The sequence below is a fragment of the Lissotriton helveticus genome, chromosome 1_1 (assembly GCF_964261635.1).
Source record: "Lissotriton helveticus chromosome 1_1, aLisHel1.1, whole genome shotgun sequence".
NCBI classification, from domain to species: domain Eukaryota; kingdom Metazoa; phylum Chordata; class Amphibia; order Caudata; family Salamandridae; genus Lissotriton; species Lissotriton helveticus.
In genome coordinates, this window is record NC_136057.1 from 19,415,129 (window position 1) to 19,433,782 (window position 18,654).

Genomic DNA, 18,654 nt, shown 5'->3' on the forward strand with positions numbered 1-18,654 from the left:
TCCTAATGGGTAAACTATAGATTTCACGTAAATCTGTTACTGGTGTAGCATCGCGCTACTGAAGGACAAGCTAGTGCACTTTCGAAAACACATGCACCAACCAGTTTAGAGTTGTTTGGGATTTTGCAAACAGAACAAGTAATGACCCCGCCAGCCAAACTTCGACCAGAGTATGGATGTCATTCTTTCGGGCTGTGTGCTTATTCTTTTGTGCTGCTTTTTAGACTTGCGGACTTTCAAGACCTATTGATGATTTCATTTTACACCGCCTTATTTGTAATGGGAAGGATGGTGCGCAAAGCCTGTTTGTCAAATCCTGCATTACTCTACGTGCTTGCGTGTGAGGGCCCAGAACAGAGAAAGGGTGCATGCTTCGGATGGCGAGTTTCCCTACTCCGTTACCCTGCTAATGAATCCATTTTGTCCTCGGAGGGTTTCGGACGGGGCAGAGGTCAGTGGCGGTGTCGGGGCCTTATAACACGAGCCCGGTCACAAGCTCCTCTCCTCTCTTAGCCTCTGCTCGGAGGTCGTCTGATAAACTCCCCACCCGCGCACCCCTGTCACTTGACCTCTGTTAACAGCCTGGTGCGAAACGACCACCTTCCTGGTTTAGAGACAAATCCCGTCTCGCCCCGTGCGTCCGACCTTCGTCGTGTTAACAAAGGTGCACAAAGCCCAGCGCCGCAGCGTTGAGTTTTAAGATCGCTAAAAAGTCAGAACGCATCTGCTAGTCGCCCTGGCCGCCCACCTCAATCAGTTTTCAACAAGGAGTAGTTTAGTGTGTGGACGTATTCAAACACAGCCTGCCCTCTCATAAAAGTATTGTGCATTATTTGTGAAACATATCACATGGGGCTACTTACTGGCACTATCTGCAGTTCGACACAAGATTTAATCACACCAGAGGAAGTAAATGAGGTGCCGCTCCAAATTCCATGAGCAGGTTTCAAAAGAAGCTCTCAGATTGCAGCTTGGCTCATTAGCACAATAAACCTGCAGATAAAACTGTTCAGCTTCTTTTGAAACATGCTCGTGCAGAAAAGAGTGGGGATAATTATTTGTTTTATCTCTGTGCGCAGAGTGACGTCTTTCAGCTTCACCATTTCAAGAGATAAACAAGCGCTCAGTTTCATCTGTGTATGACCTGCCGGGATCTAGGCAGAATCCTAGCATGTCGTCCTAAACATTCATCTTTCCAATGTTGGTACATTGCTCAGGGCTCTCCACTGAATAAGAGAAATATTGAATAAATATGTTTTATGTGAAGAACTTTGGATTACACGATAGTAATGTAGTTGAGCTCCTCCTGTGTGGCAGCATATATCCCGGTTGGTGCAGACTGACTGTCGTCATCTGTGCATGCCATGCAGCACCTCTCAGGTTTTCCCCATCTGACTCTCTCCCTCACACACATGTTTGCACCGCCCCCTGTGACGTCACGTCTCACTCTGCAGACCTGCATGGCCAGGCTCCTTTGCTCTTTAAAACTTGTCCTTGCTGAAGTTGCATCTGCCAACACCTGCTGAAAGGGGGTGCGCACTCCGAGCAAAGGTATCACTTCATCGCCACTGTTTGCAGCAAATGGACACTTTTTTAAAAATCCAACCCTGCTCTCTAGAGATGTGGCCTAACGACCAGAGCTGCCATCTAAGTCACGTAAATACAAAACATGTTGCATTCCAAATGCTATAGGTGTCACATTCGCGAAAGTTATAACTATTGGCATTGTAAATGACAAAGCTATCAATTTAGCAATTTTAAAAACCAAGAAATAAATAAAATATTTGTCATTTACAAGACCAATAGCTCCAACTTTTCTAATGCGAGACCTATTGCATTTCCAATGCTTGTTGATGATGCATCGATCAAACAACTGAGCAAGGATGTGGCTATCTTTGCATCCATTGACCAGGCACAACTTTCCATGTGAAATATGTGGATCTAGGGTTTTTGGAAAGGCCGTGAAAGGCAGAAGCTGCTTTACCGGCCGAAGTCCCTGAAGAGGATATTATTACTGAACCAGGAGGCTCTTACACTCTCCTACAGGAATTCACGCCACAATTTTACCCTCAAAGGAATAGAGGCTTCAGACACTGTGGTTCCTGGACTAGAGGATCACAAAATCCAGGTCAGTCTTTGTCCTTCGATCCATCCTCCAGTAGGTCGTCTAATGCCCTCCTGCCTGCATTCAAGCAATCACAACCGATCCTTGGGGTCTACAAACCATTCAGGGTTATTATACAAATCTTTATCATCAACCAATGTAAACCTTTTTACCACACCCTCTGTCATTCGCCAAAGACTTGCAGCTATTAGTGTCTCTGAAGGTTAAGTTCTCTTCTTCTAAAGCAAGTTACACAGATAACTGATAAGGAACCAACATTGGTGACTTGGGCCCAGATGTAGGTAAAATAGATTTACCGATTTTTAATTACCGAATCCTACCGATTCGGTAATTAAAAATCGGTAAATCTAAGGGGTGGATATGTAGGAACATCCAGATGTTCCTTTTACCGGATCGGTAAATATCTGTATTTACCGATTCGGTAAATACCGACCGGTAATGCCCCATTCATTCCTATGGGCTTTGAAGCCCATAGGAATGAATGGGGCATTACCGGTCGGTATTTACCGATTCGGTAAATACCGATTTTGACAAGGGTGCAGGGGGTGTCACTTTGACACCCTCTAGCACCCCCAAAAAAGATTCGGGGGCCATGTGGCAGGCATACCTGCCCTAAGGGCAGGTCTGCCTGTCATATGGCACAGGTGTGCATGCACACATGTGCATGCACACCGGAATCGGTTTTTTACCATGAAGTTGGATTTCATGGTAAAATACCGATTCTGTAAGGCTTGTGGGACTCAGAAGAGTCCCACCTACATCTCATTGTTACCGAATCGGTAAAAATACCGATTCGTTATTTTACAGATTCGGTAAATTTACCGATCGGTAAATTTACCGAATCTGTAAAATATGTGGCCCTACATACCATTTTGTGAATCTCGGTCGGTAACGGCCGAAAATACCGATTTTCGGCCGTTACCGACCGACCTACATCCGGCCCTAAGCCCCCATGACTGCACGTCTATCCAAAATCAGTGGCTCCAATGAAAAACACAACGTTGAATGGATACACATTCACTGGTGCCAACGTGCTATGCACCGAGCCACTTTAGGTGCGAATCGACCGCACTTCACAAAGTAAAGAGTGGTTTTAACGTCCAAAGAGAAAAAAGCGCTCAAGCACTCGCAGTCCAGTTTCCACAGGTAGATCTCTTCTGGGTAAGACTCTGTTGAAATGATTAGATCCAGTCCACAAGATTCGGATTCTCCCTCATCGTTTTTTTATCTTCAAAAGCAAATTTACGTATTGTAATGCCCAAAACACCGCGGCAGACACGTGTTTTGTCCTCCTGGACGGCCCATACAGCCTTGCAAACTATAGACCGGTGGGCTTACCAGGGTCGCGCCATACTTTCCCCAGATTACACTAAAGTAATATACTAGTTGGGGACTTTACTCTAAGGTTTGTCCATTACTGGGACAACCTTCGCACTGAGGCTTCACATAGCTGGAATTGCTTTCTAATGCAGAAAATTGGAAGAGACTGTAGGAACTCTTTGGACTCGCTTTCTATAGCCTTGAAAAAGTCCAGGAGGATGAAACACATGTTGGCTGCGGTGTTTTGGACATCTATTTGGATTGCACAAGTTCCTTTCGAGCCGTCGCTCTGCTCATTTTCAAGCACACACTCGTGCTTGTGGCGGCATCCACCTTGCGGGAGCGAGCAGCGGCGCGCATGCTAATTGGCCTCTGCTCGCTCCCGCAAGGCGGATGCCGCCACAAGCACGAGTGTGCTTGAAAACAGCTGGTGCTTGGTTCCAGTGTTTATTTTGCGTGCACGTTTCGGTAGCATTCTCAGGGCGTCTCTTCTATTCTGTGCACTTCCCCCACCCCTCCTACTTGTTCTATTTTAGGCACAACCGCCAGAGTGGACGCAGAGACGACATCGCTCTCATTAACCGCTCCGACTTCACCATTTATTGTACTCTCGTTCCAACCTCTCTCTGCGAGGCTTTAACTTTTAACATCATCCTCTCTCCTTCTCAAACATTCAAAGGGCTAGTTATTTACCGGCCTCTTAAGCCTCGAGCCGTCTTTGCTCAGCATTTTAGCAGCCTTCTTGAGGCTGGCAAATTGCAAAAGAACTGCAGGGTCATTGGAGATTTAAATTTTCATTTAGATAACCCCAATGACAAGGATACAGCACACCTTCTTTCTAATATGTCCTCACTTGGACGCAAACAAATGGTCACGACCCCTTCACACTCTGCCGGACACATTTTGGACGGCATTTTTTCTAACAATCCCTATCTAGGAAATGTTAGAACCTTTCCTATTGCTTGGTTGGATCGTCACGTCGTTCTTTTTGACATCTACCACTCATAGGTCCTCTCCAAACCTCGACACAGCTGTTTCTACAACTCCTGACTTAAAATAGCCCCATAAATAAAACAAGCATTGGCATAGCCAATAGGTCTCGCTTTTGGGACTTTATAAGTATTTAGGTATGCAGCACAATATCCTTGGTGCAACAACATCGACTGTTGCATGGCTACACGCTTATAAGGTCCCAAAGGCGAGACCGATTGACTATGCCAATGCTTGTTTGATCATGCCACAGTGCTGTGACTCGAGGAAATGAAATAAACAACTTAGAATCTGAGAAAACAGCTGCTCAAGACAGTTATTATTACCTGTTCTACTTGTTGCAGCCCAGAAACCAGACGTACACGAACAGAGAAACTGTAATGACCTCAGCCCTGACCAGAGAACCATCATCGTGTGTGATGTGTACAGCATCTTCAGTCAACACAGCATGTGTACAGTTCACTCCCAACACGCCTGACACATGTAAGTACAGTTGAACCACATGTATTCAGGGTATGAGAAGAACCTCAGTTACTGGGGAATTATCATATTTTTAAACAAGCATTTGCAATGCAATCGGTCTCGCATTACTGAAAGTTTGAGGTATTGACGTTGCAAATAATAATGCAACGTCAATAGCTCAAACTTTCAGTAATGCGAGACCTATTGCATTGCAAATGCTTCTTTTTGTTAGGCACGGGGAGCTTAAGCGACTTGCTAATAATCACAGCATGTTCAGCGTCATTGCCAAGAATACAACCTGGTTCCCCAGATTTGAGGTCGACCGCCCTAGCCGTTAGACCACATCCTCTTCCTGAGCGTGCCAACCCCACGCCTATGATGAGCAGCCACTGCAGCCTAAGCGTGTTGTGTTGTGTCTATTTGTGTAGCGCCCTAAACACATATGTGAGGGCGTCCAGGCGCTTGAGCGGGTGAGTATCCCCTCAGAGTGACTGAAGAGCAGGTCCTCACATTCCTGCGGAACTCAAGAGGTGAGAAGGAAGCTCTGATGTGTGTGGACTCCAGCCACTGCTCCTCGCCCCAGCCCTTCCCTCACACTACCACCCTCACACCGTGACCCCGGTGCATGTGCATGCTGGGGCAGCCACTGCTGCTCACCCCATCCCTTCCCTCACACTCCCACCCTCACACCGTGACCCCGGTGCACGTGCATGCCAAGGCAGCCACTGCTGCTCACCCAAGCCCTTCCCTCACACCACTACCCTCACACCGTGACCTCAGTGCACGTGCATGCAGGGGCAGCCACTGCTGCTCAGCCCAGCCCTTCCCTCACACCATGACCCTCACACGGTGACCCCGGTGCACGTGCATGCAGGGGCAGCCACTGCTGCTCACCCCAGCCCTTCCCTCACACTACCACCCTCACACGGTGACCCCGGTGCACGTGCATGCCGGGGCAGCCACTGCTGCTCACCCAGCCCTTCCCTCACACTACCACCCTCACACGGTGACCCCGGTGCACGTGCATGCAGGGGCAGCCACTGCTCCTCGCCCCAGCCCTTCCCTCACACTACCACCCTCACACGGTGACCCCGGTGCACGTGCATGCAGGGGCCGCCACTGCTGCTCACCCCAGCCCTTCCCTCACACACCCACCCTCACACGGTGACCCCGGTGCACGTGCATGCAGGGGCAGCCGCTGCTGCTCATCCCAGCCCTTCTTCACACTACCACCCTCACACCGTGACCCCGGTGCATGTGCATGCTGGGGCAGCCACTGCTGCTCACCCAAGCCCTTCCCTCACACTACCACCCTCACACGGTGACCCCGGTGCACGTGCATGCAGGGGCAGCCACTGCTGCTCGCCCCAGCCCTTCCCTCACACTACCACCCTCACACCGTGACCCCGGTGCACGTGCATGCAGGGGCAGCCACTGCTGCTCACCCCAGCCCTTCCCTCACACTACCACCCTCACACGGTGACCCCGGTGCACGTGCATGCTGGGTCAGCCACTGCTCCTCACCCCAGCCCTTCCCTCACACTCCCACCCTCACACGGTGACCCCGGTGCACGTGCATGCAGGGGCAGCCGCTGCTGCTCACCCCAGCCCTTCTCTCACACTACCACCCTCACACAGTGACCCCGGTGCACGTGCATGCCGGGGCAGCCACTGCTGCTCACCGCAGCCCTTCCCTCACACTACCACCCTCACACGGTGACCCCGGTGCACGTGCATGCAGGGGCAGCCACTGCTGCTCACCCAAGCCCTTCCCTCACACTACCATCCTCACACGGTGACCCCGGTGCACGTGCATGCCGGGGAGGCCACTGCTGCTCACCCCAGCCCTTCCCTCACACTACCACCCTCACACGGTGACCCCGGTGCACGTGCATGCAGGGGCAGCCACTGCTGCTCACCCCAGCCCTTCCCTCACACTACCATCCTCACACGGTGACCCCGGTGCACGTGCATGCCGGGGAGGCCACTGCTGCTCACCCCAGCCCTTCCCTCACACTACCACCCTCACACGGTGACCCCGGTGCACGTGCATGTTGGGGCAGCCACTGCTGCTCACCCCAGCCCTTCCCTCACACTACCACCCTCACACCGTGACCCCGGTGCACGTGCATGCAGGGGCAGCCACTGCTGCTCACCCCAGCCCTTCCCTCACACTACCACCCTCACACGGTGACCCCGGTGCACGTGCATGCTGGGGCAGCCACTGCTGCTTACCCAAGCCCTTCCCTCACACTACCACCCTCACACGGTGACCCCGGTGCACGTGCATGCAGGGGCAGCCACTGCTGCTCACCCCAGCCCTTCCCTCACACTACCACCCTCACACGGTGACCCCGGTGCACGTGCATGCAGGGGCAGCCACTGCTGCTCACCCCAGCCCTTCCCTCACACTACCACCCTCACACGGGGACCCCGGTGCACGTGCATGCAGGGGCAGCCACTGCTGCTCACCCCAGCCCTTCCCTCACACTACCACCCTCACACGGTGACCCCGGTGCACGTGCATGCAGGGGCAGCCACTGCTGCTCACCCCAGCCCTTCCCTCACACTACCACCCTCACATGGTGACCCCGGTGCACGTGCATGCAGGGGCAGCCACTGCTGCTCACCCCAGCCCTTCCCTCACACTACCACCCTCACATGGTGACCCCGGTGCACGTGCATGCAGGGGCAGCCACTGCTCCTCACCCCGCCCTTTCCTCACACTACGACCCTCACACGGTGACCCCGGTGCACGTGCATGCAGGGGCCGCCACTGCTGCTCACCCCATCCCTTCCCTCACACTCCCACCCTCACACCGTGACCCCGGTGCACGTGCATGCCGGGGCAGCCACTGCTGCTCACCCCAGCCCTTCCCTCACACCACTACCCTCACACCGTGACCTCAGTGCACGTGCATGCAGGGGCAGCCACTGCTGCTCAGCCCAGCCCTTCCCTCACACCATGACCCTCACACGGTGACTCCGGTGCACGTGCATGCAGGGGCAGCCACTGCTGCTCACCCCAGCCCTTCCCTCACACTACCACCCTCACACGGTGACCCCGGTGCACGTGCATGCCGGGGCAGCCACTGCTGCTCACCCAGCCCTTCCCTCACACTACCACCCTCACACGGTGACCCCGGTGCACGTGCATGCAGGGGCAGCCACTGCTCCTCGCCCCAGCCCTTCCCTCACACTACCACCCTCACACGGTGACCCCGGTGCACGTGCATGCAGGGGCCGCCACTGCTGCTCACCCCAGCCCTTCCCTCACACACCCACCCTCACACGGTGACCCCGGTGCACGTGCATGCAGGGGCAGCCGCTGCTGCTCATCCCAGCCCTTCTTCACACTACCACCCTCACACCGTGACCCCGGTGCATGTGCATGCTGGGGCAGCCACTGCTGCTCACCCAAGCCCTTCCCTCACACTACCACCCTCACACGGTGACCCCGGTGCACGTGCATGCAGGGGCAGCCACTGCTGCTCGCCCCAGCCCTTCCCTCACACTACCACCCTCACACCGTGACCCCGGTGCACGTGCATGCAGGGGCAGCCACTGCTGCTCACCCCAGCCCTTCCCTCACACTACCACCCTCACACGGTGACCCCGGTGCACGTGCATGCTGGGTCAGCCACTGCTCCTCACCCCAGCCCTTCCCTCACACTCCCACCCTCACACGGTGACCCCGGTGCACGTGCATGCAGGGGCAGCCGCTGCTGCTCACCCCAGCCCTTCTCTCACACTACCACCCTCACACAGTGACCCCGGTGCACGTGCATGCCGGGGCAGCCACTGCTGCTCACCGCAGCCCTTCCCTCACACTACCACCCTCACACGGTGACCCCGGTGCACGTGCATGCAGGGGCAGCCACTGCTGCTCACCCAAGCCCTTCCCTCACACTACCATCCTCACACGGTGACCCCGGTGCACGTGCATGCCGGGGAGGCCACTGCTGCTCACCCCAGCCCTTCCCTCACACTACCACCCTCACACGGTGACCCCGGTGCACGTGCATGCAGGGGCAGCCACTGCTGCTCACCCCAGCCCTTCCCTCACACTACCATCCTCACACAGTGACCCCGGTGCACGTGCATGCCGGGGAGGCCACTGCTGCTCACCCCAGCCCTTCCCTCACACTACCACCCTCACACGGTGACCCCGGTGCACGTGCATGTTGGGGCAGCCACTGCTGCTCACCCCAGCCCTTCCCTCACACTACCACCCTCACACCGTGACCCCGGTGCACGTGCATGCAGGGGCAGCCACTGCTGCTCACCCCAGCCCTTCCCTCACACTACCACCCTCACACGGTGACCCCGGTGCACGTGCATGCTGGGGCAGCCACTGCTGCTTACCCAAGCCCTTCCCTCACACTACCACCCTCACACGGTGACCCCGGTGCACGTGCATGCAGGGGCAGCCACTGCTGCTCACCCCAGCCCTTCCCTCACACTACCACCCTCACACGGTGACCCCGGTGCACGTGCATGCAGGGGCAGCCACTGCTGCTCACCCCAGCCCTTCCCTCACACTACCACCCTCACACGGGGACCCCGGTGCACGTGCATGCAGGGGCAGCCACTGCTGCTCACCCCAGCCCTTCCCTCACACTACCACCCTCACACGGTGACCCCGGTGCACGTGCATGCAGGGGCAGCCACTGCTGCTCACCCCAGCCCTTCCCTCACACTACCACCCTCACATGGTGACCCCGGTGCACGTGCATGCAGGGGCAGCCACTGCTGCTCACCCCAGCCCTTCCCTCACACTACCACCCTCACATGGTGACCCCGGTGCACGTGCATGCAGGGGCAGCCACTGCTCCTCACCCCGCCCTTTCCTCACACTACGACCCTCACACGGTGACCCCGGTGCACGTGCATGCAGGGGCCGCCACTGCTGCTCACCCCAGCCCTTCCCTCACACTCCCACCCTCACACCCTGACCACGGTGCACGTGCATGCAGGGGCAGCCACTGCTGCTCACCCCAGCCCTTCCCTCACACCACTACCCTCACACCGTGACCCCGGTGCAGGTGCATGCAGGGGCCACCACTGCTGCTCACCCCAGTCCTTCCCTCACACTACGACCCTCACACCGTGACCCCGGTGCACGTGCATGCAGGGGCCGCCACTGCTGCTCACCCCAGCCCTTCTCTCACACTACCACCCTCACACGGTGACCCCGGTGCACGTGCATGCAGGGGCCGCCACTGCTGCTCACCCCAGCCCTTCCCTCACACTACGACCCTCACACGGTGACCCCGGTGCACGTGCATGCTGGGGCAGCCACTGCTGCTCACCCCAGCCCTTCCCTCACACTACCACCCTCACACGGTGACCCCCGTGCACGTGCATGCAGGGTCCGCCACTGCTGCTCACCCCAGCCCTTCCCTCACACTACGACCCTCACACGGTGACCCCCGTGCACGTGCATGCAGGGTCCGCCACTGCTGCTCACCCCAGCCCTTCCCTCACACGGTGACCCCGGTGCACATGCATGCAGGGGCAGCCACTGCTGCTCACCCCAGCCCTTCCCTCACACTACCACCCTCACACGGTGACCCCTGTGCACGTGCATGCAGGGGCGGCCACTGCTGCTCACCCCAGCCCTTCCCTCACACTACCACCCTCACACAGTGACCCCGGTGCACGTGCATGCAGGGTCAGCCACTGCTCCTCACCCCAGCCCTTCCCTCACACTACCACCCTCACACGGTGACCCCGGTGCACGTGCATGCAGGGTCAGCCACTGCTCCTCACCCCAGCCCTTCCCTCACACTCCCACCCTCACACGGTGACCCCGGTGCACGTGTATGCCGGGGCAGCCACTGCTGCTCACCCCAGCCCTCCCCTCACACTACCACCCTCACACCGTGACCCCGGTGCACGTGCATGCCGGGGCAGCCACTGCTCCTCACCCCAGCCCTTCCCTCACACTACCACCCTCACACAGTGACCCCAGTGCACGTGCATGCCGGGGCAGCCACTGCTGCTCACCCCAGCCCTTCCCTCACACTACCATCCTCACACGGTGACCCCGGTGCACGTGCATGCAGGGGCCGCCACTGCTCCTCATCCCAGCCCTTCCCTCACACTACCACCCTCACACAGTGACCCCGGTGCACGTGCATGCAGGGGCCACCACTGCTGCTCACCCCAGCCCTTCTCTCACACTACCACCCTCACACGGTGACCCCGGTGCACGTGCATGCAGGGGCAGCCACTGCTGCTCACCCCAGCCCTTCTCTCACACTACCACCCTCACACGGTGACCCGGGTGCACGTGCATGCAGGGGCAGCCACTGCTCCTCACCCCAGCCCTTCCCTCACACTACCACCCTCACACGGTGACCCCGGTGCACGTGCATGCAGGGGCCGCCACTGCTGCTTACCCAAGCCCTTCCCTCACACTACCACCCTCACACGGTGACCCCGGTGCACGTGCATGCAGGGGCCGCCACTGCTGCTCACCCCAGCCCTTCCCTCACACTACCACCCTCACACGGTGACCCCGGTGCACGTGCATGCAGGGGCCGCCACTGCTGCTCACCCCAGCCCTTCCCTCACACTACCACCCTCACACCATGACCCCGGTGCACGTGCATGCAGGGGCAGCCACTGCTGCTCACCCCAGCCCTTCCCTCACACTGTGACCCCGGTGCACGTGCATGCAGGGGCCGCCACTGCTGCTCACCCCAGCCCTTCCCTCACACTACCACCCTCACACGGTGACCCCGGTGCACGTGTATGCAGGGGCAGCCACTGCTGCTCACCCCAGCTCTTCCCTCACACTACCACCCTCACACGGTGACCCCGGTGCACGTGCATGCAGGGTCCGCCACTGCTGCTCACCCCAGCCCTTCCCTCACACTACCACCCTCACACGGTGACCCCGGTGCACGTGCATGCAGGGGCAGCCACTGCTGCTCACCCCAGCCCTTCCCTCACACGGTGACCCCGGTGCACGTGCATGCAGGGACAGCCACTGCTGCTCACCCCAGCCCTTCCCTCACACTACCACCCTCACACGGTGACCCCGATGCACGTGCATGCAGGGGCGGCCACTGCTGCTCACCCCAGCCCTTCCCTCACACTACCACCCTCACATGGTGACCCCGGTGCACGTGCATGCAGGGGCCGCCACTGCTGCTCACCCCAGCCCGTCCCTCACACTACCACCCTCACACCGTGACCCCGGTGCACGTGCATGCCGGAGCAGCCACTGCTGCTCACCCCAGCCCTTCCCTCACACCATGACCCTCACACTGTGACCCCAGTGCACGTGCATGCAGGGGCCGCCACTGCTGCTCACCCCATCCCTTCCCTCACACTCCCACCCTCACACGGTGACCCCGGTGCACGTGCATGCAGGGGCCACCACTGCTCCTCATCCCAGCCCTTCCCTCACACTACCACCCTCACACGGTGACCCCGGTGCACGTGCATGCCGGGGCAGCCACTGCTGCTCACCCCAGCCCTTCCCTCACACTACCACCCTCACACGGTGACCCCGGTGCACATGCATGCAGGGGCAGCCACTGCGGCTCACCCCAGCCCTTCCCTCACACTACCACCCTCACACGGTGACCCCGGTGCACGTGCATGCCGGGGCAGCCACTGCTGCTCACCCCAGCCCTTCCCTCACACTACCACCCTCACACGGTGACCCCGGTGCACGTGCATGCCGGGGCAGCCACTGCTGCTCACCCCAGCCCTTCCCTCACACCATGACCCTCACACTGTGACCCCAGTGCACGTGCATGCAGGGGCAGCCACTGCTGCTCGCCCCAGCCCTTCCCTCACACTACCACCCTCACACGGTGACCCCGGTGCACGTGCATGCAGGGGCAGCCACTGCTGCTCACCCCAGCCCTTCCCTCACACTGTGACCCCGGTGCACGTGCATGCAGGGGCAGCCACTGCTGCTCACCCCAGCCCTTCCCTCACACCATGACCCTCACACTGTGACCCCAGTGCACGTGCATGCCGGAGCAGCCACTGCTGCTCACCCCAGCCCTTCCCTCACACCATGACCCTCACACTGTGACCCCAGTGCACGTGCATGCCGGAGCAGCCACTGCTGCTCACCCCAGCCCTTCCCTCACACTACCACCCTCACACGGTGACCCCGGTGCACGTGCATGCAGGGGCAGCCACTGCTGCTCACCCCAGCCCTTCCCTCACACTGTGACCCCGGTGCACGTGCATGCAGGGGCCGCCACTGCTGCTCACCCCAGCCCTTCCCTCACACTACCACCCTCACACGGTGACCCCGGTGCACGTGCATGCAGGGGCCGCCACTGCTGCTCACCCCAGCCCTTCCCTCACACTACCACCCTCACACCGTGACCCCGGTGCACGTGCATGCCGGGGCAGCCACTGCTCCTCGCCCCAGACCTTCCCTCACACTACCACCCTCACACGGTGACCCCGGTGCACGTGCATGCAGGGGCCGCCACTGCTGCTCACCCCAGCCCTTCCCTCACACTACCACCCTCACACGGTGACCCCAGTGCACGTGCATGCAGGGGCAGCCACTGCTGCTCACCCCAGCCCTTCCCTCACACTACGACCCTCACACGGTGACCCCGGTGCACGTGCATGCAGGGGCCGCCACTGCTCCTCATCCCAGCCCTTCCCTCACACTACCACCCTCACACAGTGACCCCAGTGCACGTGCATGCAGGGGCAGCCACTGCTGCTCACCCCAGCCCTTCCCTCACACTACCACCCTCACACCGTGACCCCGGTGCATGTGCATGCAGGGACAGCCACTGCTGCTCACCCCAGCCCTTCCCTCACACTACCACCCTCACACGGGGACCCCGGTGCACGTGCATGCAGGGGCAGCCACTGCTGCTCACCCCGCCCTTCCCTCACACTACCACCCTCACACGGGGACCCCGGTGCACGTGCATGCCGGGGCAGCCACTGCTCCTCGCCCCAGACCTTCCCTCACACTACCACCCTCACACGGTGACCCCTGTGCACATGCATGCAGGGGCGGCCACTGCTGCTCACCCCAGCCCTTCCCTCACACTACCACCCTCACACCGTGACCCCGGTGCACGTGCATGCAGGGGCAGCCACTGCTGCTCACCCCAGCCCTTCCCTCACACTACCACCCTCACACGGTGACCCCGGTGCACGTGCATGCCGGGGAGGCCACTGCTGCTCACCCCAGCCCTTCCCTCACACTACCACCCTCACACGGTGACCCCGGTGCACGTGCATGCAGGGGCCGCCACTGCTGCTCACCCCAGCCCTTCCCTCACACTACCACCCTCACACGGTGACCCCGGTGCACGTGCATGCAGGGGCAGCCACTGCTGCTCACCCCAGCCCTTCCCTCACACGGTGACCCCGGTGCACGTGCATGCAGGGACAGCCACTGCTGCTCACCCCAGCCCTTCCCTCACACTACCACCCTCACACGGTGACCCCGATGCACGTGCATGCAGGGGCGGCCACTGCTGCTCACCCCAGCCCTTCCCTCACACTACCACCCTCACATGGTGACCCCGGTGCACGTGCATGCAGGGGCCGCCACTGCTGCTCACCCCAGCCCGTCCCTCACACTACCACCCTCACACCGTGACCCCGGTGCACGTGCATGCCGGAGCAGCCACTGCTGCTCACCCCAGCCCTTCCCTCACACCATGACCCTCACACTGTGACCCCAGTGCACGTGCATGCAGGGGCCGCCACTGCTGCTCACCCCATCCCTTCCCTCACACTCCCACCCTCACACGGTGACCCCGGTGCACGTGCATGCAGGGGCCACCACTGCTCCTCATCCCAGCCCTTCCCTCACACTACCACCCTCACACGGTGACCCCGGTGCACGTGCATGCCGGGGCAGCCACTGCTGCTCACCCCAGCCCTTCCCTCACACTACCACCCTCACACGGTGACCCCGGTGCACATGCATGCAGGGGCAGCCACTGCGGCTCACCCCAGCCCTTCCCTCACACTACCACCCTCACACGGTGACCCCGGTGCACGTGCATGCCGGGGCAGCCACTGCTGCTCACCCCAGCCCTTCCCTCACACTACCACCCTCACACGGTGACCCCGGTGCACGTGCATGCCGGGGCAGCCACTGCTGCTCACCCCAGCCCTTCCCTCACACCATGACCCTCACACTGTGACCCCAGTGCACGTGCATGCAGGGGCAGCCACTGCTGCTCGCCCCAGCCCTTCCCTCACACTACCACCCTCACACGGTGACCCCGGTGCACGTGCATGCAGGGGCAGCCACTGCTGCTCACCCCAGCCCTTCCCTCACACTGTGACCCCGGTGCACGTGCATGCAGGGGCAGCCACTGCTGCTCACCCCAGCCCTTCCCTCACACCATGACCCTCACACTGTGACCCCAGTGCACGTGCATGCCGGAGCAGCCACTGCTGCTCACCCCAGCCCTTCCCTCACACCATGACCCTCACACTGTGACCCCAGTGCACGTGCATGCCGGAGCAGCCACTGCTGCTCACCCCAGCCCTTCCCTCACACTACCACCCTCACACGGTGACCCCGGTGCACGTGCATGCAGGGGCAGCCACTGCTGCTCACCCCAGCCCTTCCCTCACACTGTGACCCCGGTGCACGTGCATGCAGGGGCCGCCACTGCTGCTCACCCCAGCCCTTCCCTCACACTACCACCCTCACACGGTGACCCCGGTGCACGTGCATGCAGGGGCCGCCACTGCTGCTCACCCCAGCCCTTCCCTCACACTACCACCCTCACACCGTGACCCCGGTGCACGTGCATGCCGGGGCAGCCACTGCTCCTCGCCCCAGACCTTCCCTCACACTACCACCCGCACACGGTGACCCCGGTGCACGTGCATGCAGGGGCCGCCACTGCTGCTCACCCCAGCCCTTCCCTCACACTACCACCCTCACACGGTGACCCCAGTGCACGTGCATGCAGGGGCAGCCACTGCTGCTCACCCCAGCCCTTCCCTCACACTACGACCCTCACACGGTGACCCCGGTGCACGTGCATGCAGGGGCCGCCACTGCTCCTCATCCCAGCCCTTCCCTCACACTACCACCCTCACACAGTGACCCCAGTGCACGTGCATGCAGGGGCAGCCACTGCTGCTCACCCCAGCCCTTCCCTCACACTACCACCCTCACACCGTGACCCCGGTGCATGTGCATGCAGGGACAGCCACTGCTGCTCACCCCAGCCCTTCCCTCACACTACCACCCTCACACGGGGACCCCGGTGCACGTGCATGCAGGGGCAGCCACTGCTGCTCACCCCGCCCTTCCCTCACACTACCACCCTCACACGGGGACCCCGGTGCACGTGCATGCCGGGGCAGCCACTGCTCCTCGCCCCAGACCTTCCCTCACACTACCACCCTCACACGGTGACCCCTGTGCACGTGCATGCAGGGGCGGCCACTGCTGCTCACCCCAGCCCTTCCCTCACACTACCACCCTCACACCGTGACCCCGGTGCACGTGCATGCCGGGGCAGCCACTGCTCCTCGCCCCAGACCTTCCCTCACACTACCACCCTCACACGGTGACCCCGGTGCACGTGCATGCAGGGGCCGCCACTGCTGCTCACCCCAGCCCTTCCCTCACACTACCACCCTCACACGGTGACCCCAGTGCACGTGCATGCAGGGGCAGCCACTGCTGCTCACTCGAGCCCTTCCCTCACACTACCACCCTCACACCGTGACCCCGGTGCACGTGCATGCAGGGGCAGCCGCTGCTGCTCACCCCAGCCCTTCCCTCACACTACCACCCTCACACCGTGACCCCGGTGCACGTGCATGCAGGGGCAGCCACTGCTGCTCACCCCAGCCCTTCCCTCACACTACCACCCTCACACGGTGACCCCCGTGCACGTGCATGCCGGGGCAGCCACTGCTCCTCGCCCCAGACCTTCCCTCACACTACCACCCTTACATGGTGACCCCGGTGCACGTGCATGCTGGGGCAGCCACTGCTGCTCACCCCAGCCCTTCCCTCACACTACCACCCTCACACGGTGACCCCGGTGCACGTGCATGCAGGGGCCGCCACTGCTCCTCACCCCAGCCCTTCCCTCACACTCCCACCCTCACACGGTGACCCCGGTGCACGTGCATGCCTGGTGGTGCTCGAACAGAAAACTTTTCAGAAAACATGCACTGGCAAAGCCAATGGCTCAACTGCAAAGTTAGACTGGTTAGATTTGCCAATGCATGTTTGTTTAAAACTGTTTCTTGTTCATCAAAAGCATTGGCAAACCCAACGGTTCTGCATTCCAAAGGCGAGGGGTGAGGCTAATGGTTTTGCCAACGCCTCTTAGCAGTTACTTCTGTTTGCTTCAATGATTCCTTACGATGAATGCAAAGAGCCCCCGGGGGCACCGAGAGCTCTGTGCATCGAGTGGATAGAATCAGTGCCGCTGAATGCGTCTTTGTTTGTTTTAAATTGTTTATACAGGAAAACACCGACGGACTCAGTGACGCCCGAGGGAAGGGACGGGAAGGTAAGGAGGGGGGGGTGGAATGTGGGGGGGAGGGAAGGTGTGTGTGTGAGGGGCGGGGGGGGGGCACTTACTTGTCTCTCCTGGTTGAGCAGCGCCTCCCCGACCCGTCCAGTCCCTGCAGTCTGAGAGTGAGTGCAGCGCCTAGACTCGGAGCCAAACTTTATCTGCTCTGGGAGCTGCTGAGTCACGCGGAGAGGGAGGGGGTCAGAGGAGGGGGCGGGACCGGAAGATACAGGAAGAGAGAGAGAGGAGAGTGGGAAAGCGGGAGAGAGAAGGAGGGAGAGAGAGAGTGAACTCTCTCTTCCAATCCCCTTCACACTCTCTCCTCCTGGCTCCCTCTCTCCCTCCCCCTCCTCTCGCTCACTCCCTCGCCCTCTTTCTCTTCCTCTCTCTCCTACTGACTCCTTCCTTCTTCTCTTTCTCTCTCCTGCCCACTCCCTCTCCCACTCTCTCGCTCTCTCCCCTGCTGGGTCTTTCTTCCTTATCTCTCTCTCTTTCTCCCTCCCTCACTTTCTCTCTATCTCTCTCCTCCTGACTCTCTCTCTCTCACTCTCTCTCTCCTGCTGGAGGACACCACAGCTCCTTTTTCCTTCTCTCTCTCTCTCTCCCTCCCTCTCCCTCCCCCCCTCTCTCTCCCTCCCCCTCCTCTCTCTCTCCCTCCCTCCCTCTTTTATTTATTTATTTATTTTATTTTATTTTCTATTTCTGTTTTATATGGCGCTAGCCTGACCGGAGGGTATCGGAGCGCTTCACATCGGTTACATAACAGAGTAAAAGATAGCAGCGCAAAGTACAGTGAGGCGAGACAGTTCAGCAATAAGAGTCACTGTGCCGACGCGGTAGAAGGTCCATATCAAGATCCGGACTGACATCGAATCCGGGGAGCGAAGTGTGAATCTCAAGCCTCCGGCTGCTCCTATCTGTTCGTCAGGGATCGGTCAAGGAAAAGGATTTTAAGTTGACTTTTGAATTTAGCAAAGGACGGAATAGTTCTGATGTGAGGGGGAATAGAGTTCCAGATTTTAGGCGCTTTGCCGGCGAAGGACCTGACGGCGGATTCTGTTTTCGTGATTTTTGCGGGATGAGAAGTAAGGTGTTGGAGCTTCTGAGGGTCCTGTTCTGGCCAGCTTTTTCGAGTTTGGCCGCCAGATATTCGGGTTTGCCTGTGTGAAGGGCTTTGTGGGTGAGGCAGGCTGTTCTGAAGTTCGCCCGCAGTTCTATAGGAAGCCATTTGAGTTCTTCGAG

At 59.5% G+C, this 18,654-nt stretch overlaps 1 protein-coding gene across 2 annotated transcripts in view; it reads right to left on the minus strand.

The window, feature by feature from the left end:
* Window positions 1-17,563, minus strand: part of LOC144811934 (glutathione S-transferase P 1-like) — an 82,044-nt gene extending 64,481 nt beyond the window's left edge. The window contains exon 1 of one of the 2 annotated variants that reach the window (XM_078673918.1): window positions 17,481-17,563. In XM_078673918.1, coding sequence (XP_078530044.1) covers window position 17,481 — 1 coding nt within the window. In that variant the 5' untranslated portion in view covers window positions 17,482-17,563. The remainder of the gene's footprint in view (window positions 1-17,480) is intronic. The other variant, XM_078673908.1, reaches the window with a different exon arrangement.
* Between the last annotated feature and the right edge of the window lie 1,091 nt (window positions 17,564-18,654).